Genomic DNA, 18147 nt, shown 5'->3' with positions numbered 1-18147 from the left:
ACACCAGGCCTTGAACAGCCCACCAGGCCTACATATGAACAGCCCACCAGGCTTACAGGCTTACATGAACAGCCACCAGGCCTAGATATGAACACTACATATGAACAGCCCACCAGGCCTACATATGAACAGCCCACCAGGCCTACATATGAACAGCCCACCAGGCCTAGATATGAACAGCCCACCAGGCCTACATATGAACAGCCCACCAGGCCTACATATGAACAGCCCACCAGGCCTACATATGAACAGCCCACCAGGCCTACATATGAACAGCCCACCAGGCCTACATATGAACAGCCCACCAGGCCTACATATGAACAGCCCACCAGGCCTACATATGAACAGCCCACCAGGCCTACATATGAACAGCCCACCAGGCCTACATATGAACAGCCCACCAGGCCTACATATGAACAGCCCACCAGGCCTACATATGAACAGCCCACCAGGCCTACATATGAACAGCCCACCAGGCCTACATATGAACAGCCCACCAGGCCTACATATGAACAGCCCACCAGGCCTAGATATGAACAGCCCACCAGGCCTACATATGAACAGCCCACCAGGCCTAGATATGAACAGCCCACCCACAGGCCTACATATGAACAGCCCACCAGGCCTACATATGAACAGCCCACCAGGCCTAGATATGAACAGCCCACCAGGCCTACATATGAACAGCCCACCAGGCCTAGATATGAACAGCCCACCAGGCCTACATATGAACAGCCCACCAGGCCTAGATATGAACAGCCCACCAGGCCTAGATATGAACAGCCCACCAGGCCTAGATATGAACAGCCCACCAGGCCTACATATGAACAGCCCACCAGGCCTACATATGAACAGCCCACCAGGCCTAGATATGAACAGCCCACCAGGCCTAGATATGAACAGCCCACCAGGCCTAGATATGAACAGCCCACCAGGCCTACATATGAACATATGAACACAGCTTTTGTATTTATTATTTATTTTTATATCACCTTTATTTAACCAGGTAGGCTAGTTGAGAACACCTTTATTTAACCAGGTAGGCTGGTTGAGAACACCTTTATTTAACCAGGTAGGCTAGTTGAGAACACCTTTATTTAACCAGGTAGGCTGGTTGAGAACACCTTTATTTAACCAGGTAGGCTAGTTGAGAACACCTTTATTTAACCAGGTAGGCTAGTTGAGAACACCTTTATTTAACCAGGTAGGCTAGTTGAGAACACCTTTATTTAACCAGGTAGGCTAGTTGAGAACACCTTTATTTAACCAGGTAGGCCAGTTGAGAACACCTTTATTTAACCAGGTAGGCTAGTTGAGAACACCTTTATTTAACCAGGTAGGCTAGTTGAGAACACCTTTATTTAACCAGGTAGGCTGGTTGAGAACACCTTTATTTAACCAGGTAGGCTAGTTGAGAACACCTTTATTTAACCAGGTAGGCTAGTTGAGAACACCTTTATTTAACCAGGTAGGCTAGTTGAGAACACCTTTATTTAACCAGGTAGGCCAGTTGAGAACACCTTTATTTAACCAGGTAGGCTAGTTGAGAACACCTTTATTTAACCAGGTAGGCTAGTTGAGAACACCTTTATTTAACCAGGTAGGCTAGTTGAGGTAGGCTAGTTGAACACCTTTATTTAACCAGGTAGGCTAGTTGAGAACACCTTTATTTAACCAGGTAGGCTAGTTGAGAACACCTTTATTTAACCAGGTAGGCTAGTTGAGAACACCTTTATTTAACCAGGTAGGCTGGTTGAGAACACCTTTATTTAACCAGGTAGGCTAGTTGAGAACACCTTTATTTAACCAGGTAGGCTAGTTGAGAACACCTTTATTTAACCAGGTAGACTAGTTGAGAACACCTTTATTTAACCAGGTAGGCTAGTTGAGAACACCTTTATTTAACCAGGTAGGCTAGTTGAGAACACCTTTATTTAACCAGGTAGGCTAGTTGAGAACACCTTTATTTAACCAGGTAGGCTAGTTGAGAACACCTTTATTTAACCAGGTAGGCCAGTTGAGAACACCTTTATTTAACCAGGTAGGCCAGTTGAGAACACCTTTATTTAACCAGGTAGGCTAGTTGAGAACACCTTTATTTAACCAGGTAGACTAGTTGAGAACACCTTTATTTAACCAGGTAGGCTAGTTGAGAACACCTTTATTTAACCAGGTAGGCTAGTTGAGAACACCTTTATTTAACCAGGTAGGTAGAACACCTTTATTTAACCAGCTAGTTGAGAACACCTTTATTTAACCAGGTAGGCTAGTTGAGAACACCTTTATTTAACCAGGTAGGCTAGTTGAGAACACCTTTATTTAACCAGGTAGGCTAGTTGAGAACACCTTTATTTAACCAGGTAGGCTAGTTGAGAACACCTTTATTTAACCAGGTAGGCTAGTTGAGAACACCTTTATTTAACCAGGTAGGCTAGTTGAGAACACCTTTATTTAACCAGGTAGGCTAGTTGAGAACACCTTTATTTAACCAGGTAGACTAGTTGAGAACACCTTTATTTAACCAGGTAGGCTAGTTGAGAACACCTTTATTTAACCAGGTAGACTAGTTGAGAACACCTTTATTTAACCAGGTAGGCTAGTTGAGAACAAGTTCTCATTTATAACTGCGACCTGGCCAAGATAAAGCAAAGCAGTTTGACACAAACAACAACACAGAGTTACACATGGAATAAACAAAACATACAGTCAATAATACAGTAGAAAAACAAGTCTATATACAATGTGAGCAAATGAGGAGAGATAAGGGAGGTAAAGGCAATAAATAGGCCATGGTGGCGACACCATGCCTACATGTGAACAGTCCACCAGGCCATGGTGGCGACACCAAGCCTACATATGAACAGCCCACCAGGCCATGGTGGCGACACCAAGCCTACATATGAACAGCCCACCAGGCCATGGTGGCGACACCAAGCCTACATATGAACAGCACACCAAGCCTACATATGAACAGCCCACCAGGCCATGGTGGCGACACCAAGCCTACATATGAACAGCCCACCAGGCCATGGTGGCGACACCAAGCCTACATATGAACAGCCCACCAGGCCATGGTGGCGACACCAAGCCTACATGTGAACAGCCCACCAGGCCATGGTGGCGACACCAAGCCTACATGTGAACAGCCCACCATGTGCCCAGAATCGCTAGCTGGAAGTGAGTGATAGTCAAGCACACTTCAGCGCTGTTAGCTTGTCTGTTTGTGTCATTGCATGAGTGGCTGTGTTTTCCCCCGTACGAAAAACACACATCACCGCCGGTTTTCTTCCTTGTCCTTATTCCATTTTTATTCGGCCGATCTGAACTCAGAGCACGGCCCTAAACGGTTTGATTGTGTTTAGTCGGCCAATCTGAACTCAGAGCACGGCCCCAAATGGTTTGATTGTGTTTAGTCGGCCAATCTGAACTCAGAGCACGGCCCTAAATGATTTGATTGTGTTTAGTCGGCCAATCTGAACTCAGAGCACGGCCCTAAACGGTTTGATTGTGTTTAGTCGGCCAATCTGAACTCAGAGCACGGCCCTAAACGGTTTGATTGTGTTTAGTCGGCCAATATGAACTCAGAGCACGGCCCTAAACGGTTTGATTGTGTTTAGTCGGCCAATATGAACTCAGAGCACGGCCCTAAACGGTTTGATTGTGTTTAGTCGGCCAATCTGAACTCAGAGCACGGCCCTAAACGGTTTGATTGTGTTTAGTCGACCATTGTTACCGATAAACAAGACTTGGTTTGGTTAAGTGGCAGCGACCGCCTGGTTTTGAGAGAAAGTTCAAAGGGCATGGGTCCTCCATAGTGGGTGGAAGAAAACACACAGAAGGATCGTGTTCAGAAGGCAAACGTTGTGGAACAATGTAGATAGAAACGCCACAGAAACAGCAGACAGGATTCCTTATTCTACATGTCAGACAGGCACGAATAGACATCATATATTTCTATCTAAACATTTCACAACGTTGTTCCCTGCTGAACACGCGGTGTGAGCTGTGACACATGGTCATTTCAGATGCGCTTTATGTGCGTCCATGTTGGAAGAGGCCTGTGAAATGTGAAAAATTCGTATTTCCCGGTAGCTAAAGTTCTAATGCTGTTTGAAGCTGGTGTACAAAACCAAAGGTAACGTGAAGAATAGAAATAGCACGCATAGAACAGATCTACCGCTTCTTAGACTGGCTTTCAATGAGAGTGACAGATCTATACCTCATATTTCTATGTGAAGTTGGTCAGGTTGCCCCAAAAAGTTAGATATTACAGTTTTTCTCACTCGCTTTGGTGCATTTCTTAGATCAAAAGTGCACTTCTTGATACTATTTGTACAAATTCCAAATCATCTAGTCACTTGTGCACATCATTAAAGCAATTTCTTATTCCTTTTAAACAAATTGCAATTGATAATGTACAAGTGTCAGCTTTTTTCCACATTATCAATTGCTCATGTCATGTTGATCAAAATATAGTAGATGGTTCTCTGTTGAATAGTCTTACCCCTCAAAACATCTAGGCATTAGTTCCTTGCATAAGCCATTACATGCAAAGTTGTTGAACTATTTGTCATAAACTGTCAAGCATAGTTTTACATATTTCTATTAGACCTTTTGTACAAAAACGTGAATTGATGAATCGTACAGGTATGTCCACCAATGTACAGTGCACTGTTACTGTATATAAGCAGTATACTGTATACTTCCTACAATGCTTCATATTACAGTAGTCCACTTGTATTTCACAGCATACAGAAATATACTCTATACAGATACATACTGCACCTTACATGCACCCACCTGTATGTTTTACAGTAAAATGTGTGTTCGCATAGTTTTTGTCTATGTGAAAGTGTGCGATGCATCACTGCATTTCCCCACATAGGACTGCAAGATTACCTGAAACCGGTGGCAGAGGACGCCTTTTCACACCTCAACAGGAGGAGGCTATTTGCACCATGGTCCGAGCAAACAATGCCATGAGACTCAAAGGACCATTATAGAAGACAACGATGTCTTTGAAAACATCCATACGGTTAGCATCTCAACCATCGACAGGGTGCTGCATAGAAACCAGATGAGTATGAAACAGCTGTACCGTGTACCATTCCAAAGGAATGAGGACAGAGTTAAGGAGCTACGGTACCAGTATGTACAGGTAAAACATATATCTATGTAACTACTTTCCAGCAACATTTTATAGTGATACATACTACAGTAAGCATAAACTGCACACATTTCCATTGCTGTGGAAGGAACATGCAATATATGTACATTTTATGTCACTCTTCCTTACCAAAACAAATTCAACTGTGTGTTCTGGGATATAGCGTATGATGGAGTTGGAATCAAACCCTCTCACAACTTTGTATACATGGATGAGGCTGGCTTCAACCTGACCAAATGCAGAAGGTGGGGTCGGAATATCATCGGTCACAGAGCTACTGTGGATTTGCCAGGCCAACGGGGAGGAAATATCACCATGTGTGCTGCTATTTCGGAGCATGGTGTCCTAACCCATATCCCCCATACAACACCCAGCATCTACTCAACTTTTTAGAGACTCTCTACAGGGCTCTCATCCCTGATGATGAGAGGGGTCTGTTTAGAGAGGATTTGCCAAAGTATGTGGTCATTTGTGATAATGTGAGTTTCCATCCATCAAACATCATAAGGCAATGGTTTGTGACCCACCCGAGGATGCTCATAGAATTCCTCCCACCTTATTCACCATTCCTTAACCCAATTGAGAGTTATTTTCAGCATGGAGGTGGAAGGTGTACGATCGTCAGCCACACACACAGATGACCCTGCTGGCTGCAATGGATGCAGCATGTGAGGACATCACAGTAGACGCCTGCAGAGGATGGATAAGGCATTCCAAAAGATTCTTTCCACATTGAATTGGAAGGGAAAATATCCGGTGTGATGTGGATGAGAATATGTGGGCCGACAGACAGGAACGTCTGGATGTGTAGAGACAGCACAACAGTGCTGCGGGCAAAGTTGTGCCTTAGGGGTGGTTTCCGGTGTTTCTTTCTAATTTAGTTTTTTTTCCTTTGTGCCTCTTGGGTTGTCCAGTCTCTTTCAATCAATAACCCACATACAGTAATAAGTAAATAGCACTGTTAAAATTGATATATGCCATAGAAGTGCAGCCTTGTGCATTTTCAATACAGTAGCTGTCATCCAAACTGTAGCCTAAGTTTACATCAGGTAATACTGTCAAAGTTCACAGTTACATTGACAACATGCCTAAACATTTTGACGACCTTGTTCGTGAACAATGACTCAATGACTTATCATTCTGATGACACTGACATGATCATTGGCATGAATATTTACTTTTGAGAGATGTACTAAGGATTTTTAGTGACTGACTAGCTTTAGTAACATATCTATTGTATACTGCAGTTTGTACAAATTGTTCTGAGAAATGCACTTATTATTTTGCAACATGTTAGGGATGATGTGAAAAATGCACCCAAAGCAGCGAATGAGAAAAACTGTAAAGCTCTTAACATTATGTCAAGCATTTCATCAGAATTTTGAAACCCATTCAAATGGCTCCAGTTAGACGGACATATAATAAATATAATAAATAGATAAAACATTTATAAATAAATAATGACAACTGACTAAGGGACTAAAACACCCATTTTGGATTAAAATGTTTTATCGTCAAATAAAAAAATAAAAAAACAGAGAAGGAACATTCTGACTTTGACAGAGTGACTAAGAGGAGAGGTGATACTACCCTTAATGCCGTCATGCGACTTTGTTTGGGTGGCTTGAGCTATCTCTGTCGGCCACGGCGGTTGGCACGGTGATATAAAACACAGCTCTGTCGCCGTGCGACACCGCCACCCATCTCGCTCTCCCCAGACGGAGTGCAAGTCCCAAAGTCTCTCTTTCTTTCTTTAAAATCCCTCTCTTTTCTGTCTCCCTCATCTCCGTCGTTCCGCTAGACTGGCTGTAGACAGCACCAGTGGGGGTTTGGCAGTGTGCAGGCCCAGACATATTTGCTCCTCTCGGGAGAGGGAGCGGGTGTCAAAGACCTGCTTCGACAAGACCCTCCATCAGCTGCCAGGAGGACACACACACACACAGAGAGAGAGAGAGAGAGAGAGAGAGAGAGAGAGAGAGAGAGAGAGAGAGAGAGAGAGAGAGAGAGAGACAGAGAGAGAGAGAGAGAGAGAGAGAGACAGAGAGAGAGAGAGAGAGAGACAGAGAGAGAGAGAGAGAGAGAGAGAGAGAGACAGAGACAGAGAGAGAGAGAGACAGAGAGAGAGAGAGAGAGAGAGAGAGAGACAGAGAGAGAGAGAGAGAGAGAGAGAGAGAGGGGAGAGAGAGACAGAGACAGAGAGAGAGAGAGAGAGAGAGAGAGAGCGATAATAGATCGATAGATAGATAGATACGGACGGACGGACGGACGGGTCCGGACGAGACAGACAGACAGACAGACAGACAGACAGACAGACAGACAGACAGACAGACAGACAGACAGACAGACAGACAGACAGACAGACAGACAGACAGACAGACAGACAGAAAGGTCCACATCCACCAATAAGCCATTCACTTCACAGCATAAGCAATCCATCCAGAATATTATAGCCTGATATCATCCAGAATGTAGTCTATTCAGTAATCCATTGTCCATCTGAAAAGGTCACCTACTATTTATTCTATGACATAGAAGTTCATGGTGTAATGCTTTGGTCCCTAGATATATGAACAAATGACATAGACGTTTATGGTGTAATGCTTTGGTCCCTAGATATATGAACAAATGACATAGAAGTTCATGGTGTAATGCTTTGGTCCCTAGATATATGAACAAATGACATAGAAGCTCATGGTGTAATGCTTTGGTCCCTAGATATATGAACAAATGACATAGAAGCTCATGGTGTAATGCTTTGGTCCCTAGATATATGAACAAATTACATAGAAGTTCATGGTGTAATGCTTTGGTCCCTAGATATATGAACAAATGACATAGACGTTCATGGTGTAATGCTTTGGTCCCTAGATATATGAACAAATGACATAGAAGTTCATGGTGTAATGCTTTGGTCCCTAGATATATGAACAAATGACATTTCATGGTGTAATGCCCCTAGATATATGAACAAATGACATAGAAGTTCATGGTGTAATGCTTTGGTCCCTAGATATATGAACAAATTCATGGTGTAATGCTTTGGTCCCTAGATATATGACATAGAAGCTCATGGTGTAATGCTTTGGTCCCTAGATATATGAACAAATGACATAGAAGCTCATGGTGTAATGCTTTGGTCCCTAGATATATGAACAAATGACATAGAAGTTCATTGTGTAATGCTTTGGTCCCTAGATATATGAACAAATGACATAGAAGTTCATGGTGTAATGCTTTGGTCCCTAGATATATGAACAAATGACATAGAAGTTCATGGTGTAATGCTTTGGTCCCTAGATATATGAACAAATTACATAGAAGTTCATGGTGTAATGCTTTGGTCCCTATGAACAAATGACTGTGTGCTACAAGAGACACGCCGTCAACATTCACGTGACGGCTCCTGAGTGTCCTATATCATCTATCAGCCTGTCAGCTCTCTCTCTCTCTCTCTGCACAGCCACAGCCCCCACCACCCCCATCTGAGCTCAGCCCTGCCAGCTCTCTCTCTCTCTGCACAGCCACAGCCCCCACCACCCCCCCCATCTGAGCTCAGTCTGTCAGCTCTCTCTCTCTCTCTGCACAGCCACAGCCCCACACCAACCCTCCCATCTGTCCAGCCTGCCAGCTCTCTCTCTATCTGCACAGCCACAGCCCCCCTATCTGACCTCAGCATGTCAGCTCTCTCTCTCTCTCTCTCTCTCTGCACAGCCACAGGCCCCCACCAACCAACCCCTCATCTGAGCTCAGCCTGTCAGCTCTCTCTCTGCACAGCCACAGCCCCCTACCAACCACCATCTGAGCTCAGCCTGTCAGCTCTCTCTCTCTCTGCACAGCCACAGCCCCCCACCAACCAACCCCTCATCTGAGCTCAGCCTGTCAACTCTCTCTCTCTCTGCACAGCCACAGGCCCCCACCAACCAACCCCCATCTGAGCTCAGCCTGTCAACTCTCACTCTCTCTCTGCACAGCCACAGACCCCCACCAACCATCTGAGCTCAGCCTATCAGCTCTCTCTCTCTCTGCACAGCCACAGTCCCCCACCAACCAACCCCTCATCTGAGCTCAGCCTGTCAACTCTCTCTCTCTGCACAGCCACAGGCCCCCACCAACCAACCCCCATCTGAGCTCAGCCTGTCAACTCTCTCTCTCTCTCTCTCTGCACAGCCACAGGCCCCCACCAACCATCTGAGCTCAGCCTGTCAACTCTCTCTCTCTCTCTCTCTCTCTGCACAGCCACAGCCCCCCACCAACCAACCCCCTCATCTGAGCTCAGCCTGTCAGCTCTCTCTCTCTCTCTCTGCACAGCCCCCCCAACCCCCCTCAACCCACCCACCCCACCCCCCACCCACCCCCAGTAGCATAACATTGTAATTTAACATTAATCATCATCATCCTTATAACTATTATGAGTGTTGTGAGAGCTCCAATGACTGTAAAATTCACAAAATGTTTATTAAATTGTTACCCTAATTATATTGCATATGAACTTAATTAACAAAAAGTTTCCAATATTACTCACAGACAAAAGGTTTCACACGGGGAAGAAATGATGTCAATATAATTAGTCTAATACAATGATGTGAATGATACTCTAACAATATTGAGTACAGTATTTGTAATAATGGCAAAACTATCTATGTGAAAAACAACATGAAATTAGATGATAAAATACAACTATAATTCACGTAATGCAACAACAACAACAACAACAGACCACAACCGTATAGCCTGGTACTAAACGTTATACTTCATCAACCGTATAGCCTGGTACTAAACGTTATACTTCATCATTCCAAATCATTCTAAAGGATGACCCCCATAACCCCTTCCCCAATACATGTGTAAATATTGGGCTATAAACTGTGCCTTCCTGTATTGTACTTGTGCTAAAAATGCTTTATTCTATTCTACTGTAATTTACTTCAATGTTTGTACTTTCATTTTTTAAATTATTTCGTATCTTTGTTGCATTTCTCGAGAAGGAAACTGCAAGCACTTCGTTTCGACGATGTTTATACTATGCGTATCCCGTACACAGTCCCTACGACTAATAAAAACCTCAAACTGAAATGAATTAAAAAATAATTTGGCCCATGTAATTCAATAAGTCAAAGATCATAAAAATGTATATGCTTTGGCACATCACTTGTCATGCTCAGTGTCTCGCGGAGTGGCCTACGTGGCAGTCAGATAGGCCCACTCAATCCCTCTGTCCCCGCACACCATTTGATTCAAAGAGACGATTCATACTTTGCCTTATGAATTGGTTAATTGCTGCACTTCAATGTTTCAATAAAGACCTGTCCTATAGTAGATTGTTAGGCCAGGGACTTCAGCTGGTCCCAAGTCGCAGCCATTTGGTTCATCACAGACCATGGGAAGCCAGGTTCCACTACAGACGATAGAAAGCCAATGTCCTCTATTGATTCTCCGGTTAAAGGCCTACGCAGCACGGTTTTTTCTTGATCAATCAAGCCACATAGATTGCAACACTGTCTGTAAAGGAGAGTTTAAATAAATGACTTTCAATAGTTCTACAAATCAATAGGGATTTTCTTAGGCTATGGCCTACGACACTTTCTTCAAATTATTAAAGCACAGTAAGAAATATTGATTAAAAAAAATAGATTGTGATATGACTACAAGCAGTAAGCATAATTAGCCTATAATAATAGTTTATAATATTGATATTATGTTAGTATTATAATTCTTACAATTATTTTTATTAGGCCTAGAAACTGGACCAATTCAGTAAAAACAAATCCAAACATGCAATTAAATCGTAACACACTTCTCTTTCTTTTTGCCATGTAATTGTCATTTTGGTTTTAATAACAGTGTTTCGTTTAGTCCTGTGGAGTAAATCTTTAACAACTAAGAAAGACTCAAAACACTTCCCAAAAAACAATGACCAGGGAACAGGAATCCATTCTGTCGTATTCAGCACCAGCACCGTCTCTCTTCACCGTAAAACTGAAAGTGCTGGTTACGGATTATTGTGTAACCTTTTACAAATGCAGGTCCACGCCTCTCTCCGCCCTTCAATGTCCCCCTCGACTTAAAGAGGCTCTGGTTGTTACCATTGTTAACCTTAGGACTAATCAGTCTTTTTTTGTTGTCCGTTTAATAATGGCCATTATTATCCTTAACGACGTTTGTTGATCATTTGCCTTTGAATGCATATGCAAAATGGATAGATAGCCTACTCCGAGGTGGCCGCTCTGCAAGTGGTCTGTCCGGTGGCACTCCTTACGGGATCACTAAAAAGCTAACAAAACTCCTAGTTCATTCAAAGAGAATAGGTCTATAGTATTCAGAAAAAAACTGGGTATAGCTTTCCTTATTTAACCCAGAACAAGTGTACCAAACAAAATGGCCCCCACTGCTTTTCAATGGGTTAAGCGATAATAATGGTGACGAAGAGCCTTTCAGTCAAGGTGAAGAGAGAGAGAGTTTTTTACACCTGGCTGAGAGAGAAAATTGAATTGAAATAGAATGTAATGGATTTGAATTGAAATTGAGAGAAAGAGCGAGAGAATCACCAACTGTAAAATAAGAAAAATGTTATTGCTATCCGGGATCCTTGGGACGTCCCTATCCTAACCTCTACCCTTACCTTAACCCTAACCTCATCCATAAGCACCCATTCCCCTGAAACTCCGTACAACATGAAGGATGGGAACTATAAGTGAAATACGCGTCAAAGTGGGAAAACGCGGTTCCAGCTTGCCCTCGTGATCGCCGTTATGTGTGCTGTGCACTCCGCTAACAGAAAAACAAATGTGCTTTAGCCTCTAACACGAACATCATTTAAAATGGGGAAGATGAACTAATCCTCCTGTGCACTGGAATGTTATCGGGACAATGTAGGTCTCCAACAGAGCTACGAGAAAACTGAAAGCCACAGAGCTTCATCGAAACAACTCTGGTTGTTGGTCACTTTATCTGTAGAGCCATGTACACCATATTACTTGTGAGGATCTTACAACCAACCGTATTACATAAAAACTGATCAATATCACTAGAAAATGATTTGTTTTGACAGCTTTAAAGTACTGAGTAGTCTATACTGAAAAATAATTTGCATAGGTCTACGTGGAAGGTGCATCCGATCATCCATGGGCCTTTGCCTTTGTTTCTGAATAAATAAACGTGAATCTTCTTCATCAATTACTTTTTGACTGTTGAGTTTGAAAAACTGACTACAAAAGGAAAAACATGGTTGATTTTTTGCTAAGCAAAATTAATCTTAAATTACAATGTTACGCTATGACTTTTAGGCCTAGTTCGTGCGCCCCCCCAAAAATAGGCCACATAATGGGTCTATGTGGGTATCTAATGGTTTAGTTAATCTGGGATATGTTTCATTAATAATTGAACATATTCGATGTAATCGTGAACATGAAGGCACAACCTACTAAAAAACATGGCCTGCAAAAAAACTAAAGGTATTTTCTTTTCAATGGTCTATAGAAAAACTATTTCCCCAAGACCCAACTCATGCCAGTGTACTTTTTTTATGTCCCTTGTTGGTAGTGGCTGTAAACTGGGTAAATTATGGGCATTCATTCTCTCGTTTATAGTTTCTGGTCAGACCAGACGGACCATGTGGTCATGTATTGTTCTCGGGGCGGCCGCTTGCCTCTCCCGAAATCACCATTAACTAGCAGAAGTCTCCGAGAAGTCTCAGGCGCATGTCATAAATCACCCGACCATATTAAAAGCTTAGTATAAGGCCTGAACCAGGTCAGCGAAGTGAAATTTATGGCATCACTTATGGTGGAAATAGATTGTTCTAACGAAATATATCAACTTAAGCCAAAAGCTGCACCCAGAATTTCGGTGCGGCTATAGGCCTACCCTGAAGCACCACTCAAAATGAGTGTCTCCCAGAAGGCCTATCTTGAAATAAACCGTGTATCGTTGTTATATACATATATTTTACATCATTTATTTACCATTTAACTAGGCAAGTCAGTTAAGAACAACTTCTTATTTTACAATGAGGGCCTACCTGGCCAAACCCGAGAACGACGCTGGGCTAATTGTGAGCTGGCCTAATGGGGCTCCCAATCACAACTGGATGTGACAAAGCATGGAATCGAACCAGGGTCTGTAGTGACGCCTACTAGCACTGAGATGTAGTGCCTTAGACAGCTGCGCCACACATATAGGTGAATGTGTCGATTTCGTGCACATTATACATCATAAGCTACCGCTTGTATTTGAAATGAGTTGGCCTATATAGTATACCTTATCAAGACTGAGGACACACACGAAACAACAAGGCTTATTAGATAAACCCTAGCTTATATTATGTTTATACCTGTGCTATAGCCTACTTCACTTTACCACAACTATAGCCTACTTAAAAGCCCCACTATGAAAACAACAGAACAACCGATTTAAAAAATAAATGTTAAACACAACATAGTCTTGCTATTTTATAATTACGCACAACTAATATAATGTTATTTTAGGATCGGAAGTCGGGTGATGAGTCGTTCGTTATCAAATGACCCCAATAGTCATTCAACTGCATGCTATTCGGTTTCTCTCGCAAGTTCAAAGAGAAACGCTTATCTTATCAGCGTAAATTCAAAGGAGTTGAAAATGTATTGAGAGGTCCTGAAAAGAGACAAGAAAGCTGTGGGAGAGCGCCATTTCCTGAAACAGTGGCACCCTGCCCTACTTTTCTAGTGGCAACAGTAACACTAGCCAGCCGGGTAGCCTTCCAAGTCTTGCCTTGCTAAAACGGCTGTAGCACCATTCAAACCGATTTCAACCCAAGTTCCAATGCCAAATGTTGCCAGTAAATAAGTTATTCGATAGTATTGTTTTGACAATGAGCTGCCTGAACATAAGGATCACTTGATTAATTATTCATTTAATAAACCCGACCATTCTGTCAAGCAACGCATCTCTTAATACAACACTGACGGCGTTGGAGAGAGAGCAAGCATCACTCTCCCCTGTCGTAGACCTTTCCCCACTCTATACAAATCATTCATAAAATAGCCCACTGTTAGATAATACAACAATTTTCGTTTCATATATTAGCATAATACACTAGTTGTTTACAAAATCACTGTGAAATATAGGCCGTATTGCAATTGCCTTCGTTAATATGTATAGCTATTTTAGTGAATTATGTATTTTCTTTCCTTTCATAAACCCACTAGGCACACGCGGGTTGAATCGGCGTTGTTTTCCACGTCATGTCAATGAAATGACTTTAAACTAACTTGGAATAGGCGTTTAATTGACGTCTGTACCCAGTGAGTAGGCCTACATGAAAGAAAAAATACAACATTCACTAAAATGCAATACATATTAAGGAACGCAATCGCAATAGGACCTATATTCCACAGTGGTTTTGTAGACAACCAGTGCATTGTGCTATTATTGTACATGGTTAACACACTTTTCTTGATATTGACCATTATCCAGTAGCACATAAAGCAAAAGGGTACACGTTGCTGAAACGGTTTGACATAAAAAAAAACTGCTTAGAAAGTAGTTGATCCACTATTTTAGGCAATAAAGAACCCTTCCACGATACGAGAAGCTGACTCGGTAGCCTATGGTCTGGGGCATACCCGGGGAGCTGCAGCCTACAGAGATCCGACTCCCCGTTGACATACAGTAGTGTTGCGCTAATTTCCGTAAGGCGATAATGAAAAGCCAATCATCAAGAAGAATGAATGATCTTAAAGAGAAGAATACACAGCCATCATTGAAAGGCTAGAACTGGTGTGCATTACAAATGTGTATTGAAAATCGGCAGCGGCAAGGTAATTGGGGTTGTTTGGGGTTGCCTGCATGCCGTTGCGCAAAGCTATCCGTTGGTGGCGAGTTCGTGCAAATCAAAATGGTCTCTTATTTCCTGATAAAATAAAATGTTCTCGATTTAAAGGCTAAAATAAAAACAACAGAGATACATCTCGATGAGGGATCAACCTGCGTAACTCGGCTTCGGCTACGACCAATGCGTACTGTTTGTTGGCCATTGACGGACCTCACGAAAGCTTCGGCGTAGTTAAAACCCAGGGCAATCAGGGTCTTAACGCAAATTCTGCCCAAAAAATAGCAGTTTATAATAAACCCCCTTAAAATATGAATGTGTCTGTCTTACCTTCAACAGCTGAGGCCATGTGCAACCAGAGGCTGCATAAAACCAGCAAGTAATCCATTGTCATAAAGCGGTCAGCTCGGACATAAAAATAACCCCAGGGGAGAGAGGGAGAGACGGGTGAATACAATCCGAGGTGTTCCGGCACCCAGTCCAACCGCGTCAAGCACCCAGTCCAACGGCGTCAAGCACCCAAACCCAGAGTTACCTCCATAAAACCAACGAGGGAAATAGGAATATGAGCAAGGTACGAGAAGATTTGTGCCCTCTCCTTACTCAATGATTTCCAGTGGGTTTTATGCCAGAGAAACGAGATTCCGTAGTTGTCCAACCCGTAGACGCATTTGGCAAACGACCAAAGAGAAGTTGCCCTGTTCCCAACAACGGTTCGGTAAATATCCCCGTTAATATTTCATATAATCGACACCGAGGGAAGTAAATGTCCGTCTCACAGGGTCTGTCGGGAAAAAATCCCAAGTCTTTTCTGTAGTCAATACGTTTGATATCTTCACACTTCTTGTATCAAATACCATAATGTAGCATAGTCCAACTATGCATTTTCACAATTACGTACATACATGATCAAGTCTTATTCCCGATACAATCCGCTTGGTTTATCTATTGTAGTAAGTCCCTGAGCGAATTATCGGCGTGGTTGCGGAAAGTTTATGCTCCGCTCTGTGTGTGCATTGGAATGAAGAAACGGTGTGCAAGAACAAGGGAGAATAGTGAAAGAGAGAGCGAGAGAGAGAGAGACGGGGGGCGTAGTAGGAGGGGTTATGTGTAAAGCAGCTCTCATACGGTCACACCCCCACAACTAGCTCTGAAAACCGCTGCTCCGGGGCCACTGCTTTTCTCAGGAATCACACATTTGGGCAGGGACACGGCGGTTTTAGCGGGGACAGAGCGCCCCCCTGCGGGACACTCATATTTCAGTGGTCGAGTTAAAGCAAAACGACGGAGTATTTCCTTATTTTCATTTTTGATACAATTATTTTCAGCATTTACAGCAATGTGTCTGCAACAAAGTCGAGTTTTAAAACAATGGACATTGTGTGTTATCGAAATTCAAAAAGTCTTCTGTAAGATTTTCTGTAAGTATGGTTGTGTGCAATTCTCACCCAGTATACAGACCTATACATTCAGAATCTCGTTTTTTGTTGTTGAAGAAATACAAAATGATTATCTGCGTAATATAAAGTTGCATACTTGATTTATTGTAGTTTGCCGAGAACAATAATAGCGCATTTGAAGCCCAATGTGTCCATGATTAAAAAACACCGTCTCTGCTGAAATATAGCTTAGATATGTTTACAAAATGTAGACCCTACAGTTTAAAGTTTAGTGAAACTATTCTTGCCTGTTTCATGTTCTCTGTATTTGTCTGTCTTCATTGGTATAGAGAAGGTGGTTTTCAAGAGCAGTCCGTTCGAAAATGGGCACACAGCGACGTTTCTTCTTCTTCTTCTTCTGTCGACCTGGAAGAAGGGGTCCTCTTTATTTGAAAAGACAAAAAAAAAAACTACAGCGTTTACAGTCATTTTATTACATAATTGTGTCATTTGCTTAAATATATGAATAGGTAATAGCCTATGTCAATTAGTCGAACAACATGCCAATGCTAATGATGAGCCTTTCTGTCTTCAAATTGGACTTTTTTTTTTTTTTTTTTTTACACATTTGTTTTATTTTATGAAGTTTGCTCATAATTCTGCATTATAATACTTTACTTAGTAGCCCAATAAATTACACGACTGACTTTTATCAGAACTTATTCAAGTTATTTATTCACTTAATTCAAGTGTTCAAGTAAAAAAAAAAAATTTTTTTTTTTTTTATTGCGCTGAAGAAAATGATTTGATTAAAATGACCATTTTGGGGGCCTAAAATGGTGCACAACAGCCATCGAAGCATGAAAGTTCATGGAACATTGAAAAAGAAATGAAACAACATACGCATGATCATAAGGTATGCTGTTGTTGTTGTTGTTGTTGCTGCTGTTGATGATATACTTATATGTTATTAGTAGCCTAAGTTTAGCCTACTTTACATCGATTTCTTGAATGTGATTTAAGAGTAGTTAGACACTTACTTATATTATCTTGTAATTTATTAACAGTAAGAACTGAACATATTTTAATGGAAACAAATCCGTTCAAAAACTAATTCCTAGGTTTGTTTTGAGATGAGTCATATAGAAAACTACAATCGGCTAATTGAGATAGGCATACATCGCCCTGATAAAAAAAAGACTTATGTTTGGTTGTCAAATATTTCAGTGATGACTTCAGAGGCTTGGCCTCACATGGTAGGTTTCCTCTCGGCTTCAAACCCAGCTCTTGCATCGTCTTCGGCTCCCTCTCACCACGGCCCAACCCCGCACAGCACCGCCTCTGTAAGGCCCAATGTTACTGGGAAGAAGAGAACACGCCTGGGTGATCTGCGCAAGGAGATGAGAACGGGAGATAGACACACTGTAATAAGAAGTAAACTACATTTTGCACCAGAGTGCCATTTCTTCAAAGGTTTTCCAAAACTATTAGGCACGCAAGATCCACAAACCAGGTTATTGCATACATTAGGTTGAAGTAGGCCCTGAAGTTTATCTCATGTTGTTTATCTATCGTTTATCTATCGTTGTTGTTAGCTCTTCGCAATGCCAAAATGGATGTCTTTATTTTTGACATTTAGCCAATAATTTTGAGACGCATTGGCTTGTTTGGACTGTTTTGTTATGACTTACCAAAGAAAGAAAATAAACGAATAGAACGGCCAATAATGTATTTAAGTGTTTACTACATTGTCTATACAATCTAATACATTACGTAAATAGTCCACAAGTGAT

At 42.1% G+C, this 18147-nt stretch overlaps 1 protein-coding gene across 7 annotated transcripts in view; it reads right to left on the bottom strand.

Annotated features, from left to right (window-relative positions):
• LOC115119565 (ephrin type-B receptor 3-like) overlaps positions 1 to 15996 on the bottom strand; it is a 212990-nt gene extending 196994 nt beyond the window's left edge. For all 7 annotated transcript variants that reach the window (XM_065009504.1, XM_065009507.1, XM_065009505.1 and 4 more), the window contains exon 1: positions 15306 to 15996. In XM_065009504.1, the coding sequence (XP_064865576.1) occupies positions 15306 to 15369 (64 nt within the window). In that variant the 5' untranslated portion in view covers positions 15370 to 15996. The remainder of the gene's footprint in view (positions 1 to 15305) is intronic.
• Between the last annotated feature and the right edge of the window lie 2151 nt (positions 15997 to 18147).

Source organism: Oncorhynchus nerka, linkage group LG25 (assembly GCF_034236695.1).
Source record: "Oncorhynchus nerka isolate Pitt River linkage group LG25, Oner_Uvic_2.0, whole genome shotgun sequence".
NCBI lineage: Eukaryota > Metazoa > Chordata > Actinopteri > Salmoniformes > Salmonidae > Oncorhynchus > Oncorhynchus nerka.
Note: the sequence above shows the minus strand (reverse complement) of the source record. Positions and strands in the feature narration are given on the sequence as shown.